This window comes from Clarias gariepinus, chromosome 16 (genome assembly GCF_024256425.1).
Source record: "Clarias gariepinus isolate MV-2021 ecotype Netherlands chromosome 16, CGAR_prim_01v2, whole genome shotgun sequence".
In the NCBI taxonomy this organism is placed as follows: Eukaryota; Metazoa; Chordata; class Actinopteri; order Siluriformes; family Clariidae; genus Clarias; species Clarias gariepinus.
The window spans coordinates 16,534,878-16,544,193 of NC_071115.1; the positions used below are offsets into that span (position 1 = coordinate 16,534,878).

General features: G+C 39.0%; 1 protein-coding gene across 1 annotated transcript; it reads right to left on the reverse strand.

Annotated features, from left to right (window-relative positions):
• Positions 1-786: 786 nt before the first annotated feature.
• On the reverse strand, positions 787-9,014 carry ankrd40 (ankyrin repeat domain 40). The gene is made up of 5 exons (XM_053514126.1): positions 8,554-9,014; positions 4,455-4,603; positions 3,001-3,543; positions 2,678-2,859; positions 787-2,517 (listed from the first exon to the last, which is right to left on the reverse strand). The coding sequence occupies exons 1-5, from the start codon at positions 8,685-8,687 to the stop codon at positions 2,374-2,376; spliced, it is 1,152 nt and encodes a 383-aa protein (XP_053370101.1). The 5' UTR covers positions 8,688-9,014; the 3' UTR covers positions 787-2,373.
• Positions 9,015-9,316: the final 302 nt, after the last annotated feature.

Consider the following 9,316-nt stretch of genomic DNA (forward strand, 5'->3'; position numbering starts at 1 on the left):
TCCCGATGCAGAGACATCAGAAACATTTTATCTGGGCTAAGCAAAAAAAAAAAAAAAAATTGGACCTTTGGCTCAGTGGTCCAAAGCCCTCTTTTCACATAAAAGTAAATTTTGTATTACATTTGGAAATAACTATCTCTAACCCCAAACCAAAAGGCCCTGAGTCTGAAGGAAGTCCAAGTCCAGAGTCCAAGTTGCTTGCAGTCCAATGTGAAGGTTCCACAGTCGGTGCTGATTTTGGTTTCCATGTCATCTTCTGGTTGTGTTTCACAACTCCAAAGTCAACACAGCCATCTCCCAGATTTTAGATCACTTCATGCTTCTATCTGCTAATAAGCTTTAAGGAGATGCTGATGCCTTTTCCAGCAGGACTTAGCACCTGTCCACAGTGCCCAAACTAACACAAACTATTGTTACCATGACCATTGTGCTTGATTGGCCATCCAACTCACCCAACCTGAATGTCGTAGAGAATCTACAGGCTTTTGACGAGAGAAGATGAGGAACGCGCAATGCAACCATACAAACGTGCTGTTGGCTGCCATCAAAGCATCCTAGTCTTCAATTACATCTTAGCAGTGCCACAGGCTGATCGCCTTTATGCCACATTAGTGCGGTGATTTATGTTAAAGGAGCCTTGACCAAGTACATAAATGTGCATAAATGTGCATAATTAAAAACAAATCCTGTATTATAAATCCTTTCTTGATGTATATATCTTTGCTACATTTTGAGATATGGCCTTTTTGATTTTCATTCAAAAAAAATTACAAAAAGTAATAATCCTAAAACATTAGGGTTTAATCCTTTAAAATTAAGATATGAAAAGAGAATACATTTTTCCATGACATTCTAATTTTCTGAGAGTAAATGTGTATGAGAGAGTGAGAGAAACCGGAAAAGAGAACACATACGATATCAGACTGGGGATGCATAGGTTAAGTCAAACTGTATTCGTCTTCCTGTACATGATCAGTTAGTACAGCGAGTTTTCCACAGAAGGTTTTGATGCCATACATCAGTCAGAATCTTTGCAGCTTTCTTAATCAAGCGTTCACCACCTTGTGAATAGTCAGCATTTTTATGAGCATACAGAACACAACTGATACATAGACAGGCAGATAGACAGACAGACAAAGACAAATGCTTGGCTCCATTTTAGCTGTAGTGTGCCTTGAAACCTCCTTTCTACAGTCAAATTTATTTTATATATATATATATATATATATATAAAAAACAAAAAACATAGTACATAGAGCAGTACTACAAGACCATTCAGTTATCGAGTATCAGCAGAATCCTGCTTCCTAAATATAAAGCCTGGGCTGCGGTTAGGTCCAGAGAACAATATCCATTATAATAATGTTGCCCCATTTATAACTCTCTTAAACTTTAAAGGAAAAAAGTGTTTGTGGAAGCTCACATTCATTAAACCCTGTTTTTTAATCTTCCATTCCTTTAAAAACTAAAATGTAATTAACATAACAGTGATCTTTGCTACATTATTCAGTGCAGGAGGAAAAATTATATTAAGCCTTGATACAAGATTGTGAGGATAGTTTTCTGACTGACAGTTTTACTAGTTTTTGGTTAGCAGTGACTGAAGGAGCAGCAATGGCACCAAAACACCACTGATGTATTCAAAAAGTTCCTCCTAGTTGTGGTGATTTTTCAAAGTGCACAGGGGATTACCTGGCAAACGCACATACACAGAACTTGAAAAACACCCCTCATTTATAGTTTCTGAAGCTGCTGTATTTAAGTACATCAAACTACAATGGCTTTCCCAAGTGGAACTAAGAAAAGCTAACACACTTAAAAGAGGATGTTAGCAATCAAGCGAATTTGCTGTGTGCTTTGCCAGTGCAAATTAAAATAGCCTGTATTGGAATAGGAGTGCATATATGGTAATGACCAGAACTGACAATAAGAAGTGCTGGTACAGGTCACAACTGTCCCTGTGAGCTGTGTGAAAAACCACACAGTGGCTTTATTAAACACAGCAGCGAGGCAGATCTGAAAACTTCACACAGCAGCAGGGGAGGTGACAGATTTGGATATACAGCCCATAGCTAGGGTAGAACATTTTGAATATTCAAAAACAATGACTTGTGAAAGAGGGTGTCATAACCAGGAAGGATGAATAACCCAAAGACTTTGTGACAAAACTAACAAGGATTGCAAGAATAATGAGGAGGGCTTTATCGTTCGTTTAAATGGCTATGGGGAACATGCATGGGTGAATTATAGGCATATGGGAGAATGGCATCTGGTCTGTAGAATGGCAAAAACAAAACCTAGAGATAAATTAGGCATTCTGAACTACAGTCCCAGATGGGTTAGTCCGCCTTGTGCTGGGTCTGAAGGCAGGAGCTAGTAGGTGAGCCTTGAGGCCTTCATGTTGTAGCAGGGCCTGTCATTCAGCCCTCCTGGGCCAGAAAACAAAGACAAACTCTCTGCCTTCTCCAACACCACCTCCAACTCCTGAAAATCTTGAAGCCGAGCCACATCTTTGTCCTAACACATTTAAAAGTCAAGGAGTAAAATGTTGGTCAGTCAAATTTTAATCTGACAAATGCTTAAACTTGGATCATACTACACATTCAGAATTCATCAATGCACCCAATAATCTGGGTTCTAAAAATTTTTAATTAAATTGAAAAATGATAGTACACACCTTTCTAAGCATAGTGTTGGGGAGCTTTCGAATTTTCTCCACATGCTCTGCACTAATGTCCAGTTCACGGCAGCAGACCCGCAGTAACGCACGGTACGTCAGCTCCTGTCTGTCCAGCTCCACCTCGATGAAATCATTTTCTCTGGCATGTGGGTTCTGGATCCGCACCTTCAAAACAAGTTCTGGAAGACGGAATAAGAGAGAAAGAGCAAGCAAGAGAAAGAGCAAAAAAAAATTTCATTATTTATTTGAAAATAAAATGCTACGACAGATACAGATACACTGTGTATATGTGCTTTGAAACAGATCTCTGTGCTACATACCCCGCACGTTTACAGGGAAGGTGCTGGTAAAGAAGAAAGGCTGGAAGGCAGGCATAGAGCCCCCTGTCTGAGAGCCATTTAGCTGATGAGGAAAAGACTGCTGCCGGGTGATGGTGGGGTTTGATCCTGCACTTGCTGAAGGTAATGGGGGACAAACAGGGCTGTTCTGGGCGATGCTGTGATTGTGAGCGTACTCATTATGGTTGCTGTGATGCGCCTCCGGGGAGACGCTCCCATTAGTCACCTGGTTTTGCACAATGCTGCTCGGCTCTACCATGGAAACGTAGGACAACGGCGGTTGGCTCTGGCCATCTGTGTACATGCGCTGCTGTTGTTGTTGTTGTTGCTGTATGGGGGATAAAGTGGCCGGCTCTGAGACAACACCCTCCAAATGTTCACTGGTGCCATTCTGGGAAACGTGTCGTGTTGCACTTAGGTCGTTTTTATCCGTTTTGCAAAACAAGAAGGATGTGTTAGAGAGATAGTTTGGAATAATCGGCAGCTCTGCTTCCTTTACTTCGAGATCACTCTCCTCTTCCTCCACTACAGGAAAAATTTAACAGACATGAGGCTCCATTAAACCATCAACAGAAAACATTAACATTTTATATTATACAGTACTATGCATAAGTCTACGTAGTCTCGAGCCATCCTTCATTTCATAAAATGATGTAGATCAAATTAAACAAATAGAAACATTTATAAAAAACGGTTCTGCAAAGTGACCGAAGATACCATTTTAAAAATTGCTTGTTTGCATAACAACTTTACCAGCAGCCTCATTTCCCCCACTCATCTGTTGCATCACCAGTATATCAATCACTGGCCTGATCATCTCTTATCATCTGCAACTATTTCTCACTAGTTCATGTCTTAAGATAGATAATTGTTTTTTTATTCTCTTTTTATGATTCACAGGTCTCTGTTGGCTTAGCGTTCAGGATTTCTGAATAAGTATTCCTCAAGACTATATTTAAAATGCAAGAAATGTGAATACATAAGGGGTGGCTCAAGACTTCTCCACCTTACTGGAATTATTTAGATATTACACAAGCCTAATTTGATCTAAACTAGTTTCTGCCCAAGAAAATATTACTTACATCATGTGTGATTTAAGGAGAGAAAAGGAATATTGCAAGTCTACAATAATAAATAAGTAAGTAAATGAATAAATAAAATAAGTTGCTCTCTTTGTAGCGGCAAACCTGTCTCAATGCAATTCAAGAACTAAAGCTAGTAAAAACTTGCCCACGTCCTATACATATATGTATGTATGTATGCATGAAGTAATCTGGGCAAATTACAGACATGTAACAGACATGTAATTATTGTGTTCTGTATAAATCAGCTAGTTAAAGCCCTAAAATATTACTAATATTCCCAAATCTCCTCAGGTAAACCTATTCCAGCACATACAGGGGTTAAAGGTATTTATTTCAAGTTGGAAAGCATACCTCCAAGCAGTCTTCTGATCTCAGGTTTGGATGTCAACTGAACGGCTAACTCCTCTTTAGAGGTGAGAATTTCTTTGTCTGCCCCAGAATTCAGAAGATATGCCACTATGTGTTTGTGGTTTCTCTTGCACGCCCAGTGTAAACACGTCCTGGGTAGAACGATACACAACAGACAAAGTTTACCATAAAGTTTTCTTTCACTTTAATGTCAATTATACAACAATCTGACTGGATAAGATGTGATATAGAGCACAACAGCACTGGGAAGTTGAAGTTAATAACTCCTATAGTTTTAACTATGGTGTGTCATAACACTTCTAACACTAATTGTTGGTCACCAGCATAGGTGAAGGTAGTTCGAAACGGTCCGCAGTACTGTAAAGAGGTGAGAGCAGCTACCTGCCAAAACCCACATTCAAAACCAGTAACAGAAGCACCTCCAGCAAGAAAACACTGATGCAATTTTATACATACGTTTAGAAGTATAAGTAAAAACTATTTATCAACATTATTCTAATAAAAAAAATAATAATCACTTCTTTCTCCATGAAAAATCTAGGAGAGTTTCGGAGGTGTCTTAACTGGTTAGGATGTTCGAGAAAATGACATTCAGGCAGAGATGTGCTCACAGAAGAGATGTTTTGGTAACACTGAAGGACAAGGAGCTCATTAAAACAAACCTTTGGACAAAAATGGAATACTTTTTGTGACAGATCTTGGTGTGGTATAAAACAGGTCCATCAAAGAACATTTCGTATGATGTCTACACAAAAGAATGTGAATGCTATTTTACATTTTTTTAGTAACAGCAAAGGTGCAACTGTGATAATTTGGGTTTGTCGCAGCTGACAATGTCAACAATAAATCAAACTTTGCTCTTGCAGCACCACAGATCATATCAAGATTCATACATTTCCACAACATGCTGCATGAGCTCATGTACATCGCTGGTTTCCCTGAAGTTGTCAGAGTCATCCATGGCACACACATTAAACTAATGATCCCGAGCACCGATGAGGAGGCTCTCGTGAACTAAAAACGTCAGCACAGCATCAACACTCAAAAGGTTATAGATGCAATGTGATCATAGATTTAGTATGCAAAATTGATATAATTAAAATGTTATATTAGATATTTATAATAAATTATTTGACAGCGGCACAACTCTTTGAGATTCTCCGTTATAAGCTTAAATTTCATTGCAGCATTCCAGCACTTTATCAACACCATCCTTTTAACACTCCCCTCAGAGGTACATGTGGCAAACTGACAGGTGGCATTGATGGTTTTACAAATTGCTGTCCATTCACTCTTTTATTCTTTAGAGGTACTGTAAGAGTAGGGCAAAATGTATCTTTAATTATTTCCTTAATTTTTATTACTTGTTTTACCAAAAGAGTTTTATCCTCTCTCCAGTCTGGCTTTCTTTACAAAGTAATTTTGATCAGATCATGACAGTTCTACACAGCTCTATTATAGGGGCTTGAAACAGTTGTGACTAGAGCTGATCGATCAGGATAACTTCATGCAGCTGAGTCAAGCATCTTTAAGTTCTGTCCATGTAAATAAAGCTTTCACACAAGTGGCACCAATTTTAACATTTAGATTTTTCACAGTTTAAAAATAACGGGGAAAAAAAACTGTAAAAATTACACCACCACACTATGTGTAGCCTACTTTTCGTCTCTCAGTGCCGTAAACAGTGATGTCACATGCTTTCCTAAAGTAAGGTAGGAAGCTTCCTAAATTGTCCTACTCTGAGGTAGGAGTATCTTTAGTCCTAAATTAGCTTAAAACATGATTCCTGAAGTGATTCTAAGACCTTAATAAATACGGGTCTAGATAATGTCATCTTAAACAACAATTTTTCCCCTTAATAACTGCTTCTAAGTCATTCTTGATCGTCTCTGGACCAACCAGGGTTTGTACCTTGTTCCAATGCCTTACATAGACCACTAGCTTTTCATTTAATGCAATTTAAGATTTATCCCTAAAACCCCAGGAGTTACCTAATGTTCTAAAGTGTAATAACAGGAAATAAAAAGAGAAACTTTTGAGATTTACAGGACTCTCCACCACCTCTAGAATATCATAATGTGTTGATAATAAATAGTGTTTGTGGAACTGTGGATATTGCTGTATAAATGCAATATCACAAGCGAGGTCATGATGTCGTGCTGAATATGAGCACAATTGTGATATCTTCGGCATTTGAGCTACACCCTCGCGCCTATGACCGCATCACAGCTGTACTGATCCCTGATCTCTCAATTGAAACTCACCATGTGACAGTACCAGTTTAAGGTAGAGCGTTGCCAGATTGGAGACTTTGTTACTAGATTTGGCGATATTGAAGACCCTTTAAGGGAGTTTATATATATATATATATATATATATATATATATATATATATATATAAAAAGGCCTGTAGCAACAAAGAGTGAGCAGATGGTACTGACTGTCTGGCACGCTATATGACTCTGTGCCACATAAGCCAGTGACAGCAGGTTGGTTCGACTTACAGCCAGTGTTTAAGTTGCAGTCACGTAAGCCACTAACCCCAACAACCAATCACTGATCACTGTTATTTGACACCCTGTGCACAACTTCCTTGTGTTAAACTCTCATTTTGCCTACATTTGCAAGCAAACAAAGCACACTATTCCACTGCTGCTTTTTGTCAGCATAATTGTTAGAAATAATAGCACACATATGGATATTGTAAATAGTTTTGACTATTTGGTAAATACATAAACTGAATATAAACCTTTTGCAAATAACATGCCTGGTACAGACCGTTACAGTATATTCCATTGTTTTATATTTGGTGGAAACGTTATGCCTTTAAAAACATCTTTTTCTTCATTGTTGTTTGGGTGGTTGATTCCAATAGGTTAGATTAACGACAACTGTAGGTCTCATTCCCCCTCATCTTCCCTCATCTTCTCATCGCCTCTTAAAAACAGTTTTCCAGCCCAACCTTCCCTAAAAAAAAAAAACATCTAATACATCTAAAAACATCTAATACTTCCTTCCCTGGAAGAAAAACCAGTGAACAGGGTGACAACTGGTGACAGGGTCAAGGGCAGCCATGGCTCACTGATGCTCACTGATGCACATGAGTAAACACACAGTGCATTACTATTTTGGTGGCAAAGGGGGTGGGGGGGATTGGCAAATACTCAATATTAGGTGGGAGGTCATAATGTTATGGCTCATCATTGTACAAGAGCAGGACATGTCCGACAGTCTTTGGAGTGTGTATTAGCTCCTTGGCATTAGTTACCAACACTGGAAGCAGCAATAAGGTCTTTATCTGTAGGTATGAAACCAAAATAAGTTTACTCCAACAATTACAGGTGCAAACAACTCTTTTTTGCAAAGTGCATAAAGTGGAAATTGGGTTAATAGAATGAACTTAAAATGCATTAGGTGGTACAGCGGCTTAGTGGTTGGCACCGTCGCCTCAAAGCTCCCGGGTGCGGGTCTGTGAGCATAAAGTTTGCATGTTCTTTCCAAGCTTGGATACTCTGGTTTCTTTCCACAGTCCAAATATATGCAGATTATGTTAACTGGCATTCCCAAATGGCCTGTAGCATGTGAACGAGCCCATGTGTGTGCCCTGTGACAGATCGGTATACCCCGCCTTGCGCCCTATATCTCCTGGGATCGGCTCCAGGCCCCCAGTGACCCTGTATACAGGATAAAGAGGTATAGACGAAGAGTGCGTGGGCAACCATGCTTTATATCGACACCGGCAGAAGGGTTAAGGTCTTTATCTGTAGGTAAGAAACCAAGAGAAGTTTACTCCAACAAGTGCAAGTAACTCCAACATCATACACACTATCAGATTAATTACATCAAAAATGAATTCATTAATAAAAGAAGAAAAACAATTTTTGTTTCTATAAGAACTGCATTTAGAAAAGTGTTATTTTTTTCTTCTTTTTTTATCTACTGTGGTTTGGCCAGAGAGCTAGCTTGCTAGTCGTATGAAGCCGCTCATAGTGATAGTGATTTCCAGTGCGACAGTCCCTAAGCTAACTGTAGAGCTAGCAGATCGGTTGTGTAATCGGATGAAAAACATTCTCGAACCTACCATCCATTGATTTCATTCTGAGAGTTGATGTTCACTCCGCTCTCGACTAGAGTCCGCACTTCGTCAAGGTCTCCAATAGCACTCGCTTCTCTTAAGCGCTCCTGCAGTTCTTTATCTAAAGACAGCGTGGACATCGTTCAGCTCCTCAATCAATCAGCACTTGATTTTCATACGAACAGTCTGAAGTCCCTCAGTACAGAAGGTTTTATTCCGAAATAGCAAACAAACTCGAGGCTCGCCGGCATCCAGTCACCAGCGCTGGTGTTGGCGTTGTTGTTGTTGTTGTTTATGGCTAGCGGATAGCAATAATGCTAAAGAAATCCTAAAATATGTTTTATGAATGCTTTAAAATAACCCAATCTTTAAACCTAGGTCTAACAATAACTATATAAATTTATTCCCGACAGCTGAAATGAAAAAGCCCCGCTTCGCCGACTAGAGAAGTCCTCTATCGGTGGAAATCATGGGGGTCACTTTTAACTGTAACAACACAGGACAAGACTTTAGGTTCCTATGTCAGAACAATGCTAGTTCTCTTTATATAAACATGTTTATTAACAAAAACTTTACAGTTGGGGTGGAAAAGAAAGAAAATCGCACATGATAGTGTAATAACGCAATATCACGCCTTACAATCTACCTTGTTTTTTACATTTATTTTTGAATAGTGTTAATGACATGCAGCAATAAAACAAACTGAGGTGTTCAAAATGCACGTGCCTGATTAACATCTGGAAAAGGTATGGGATCTTTAACATTTGAA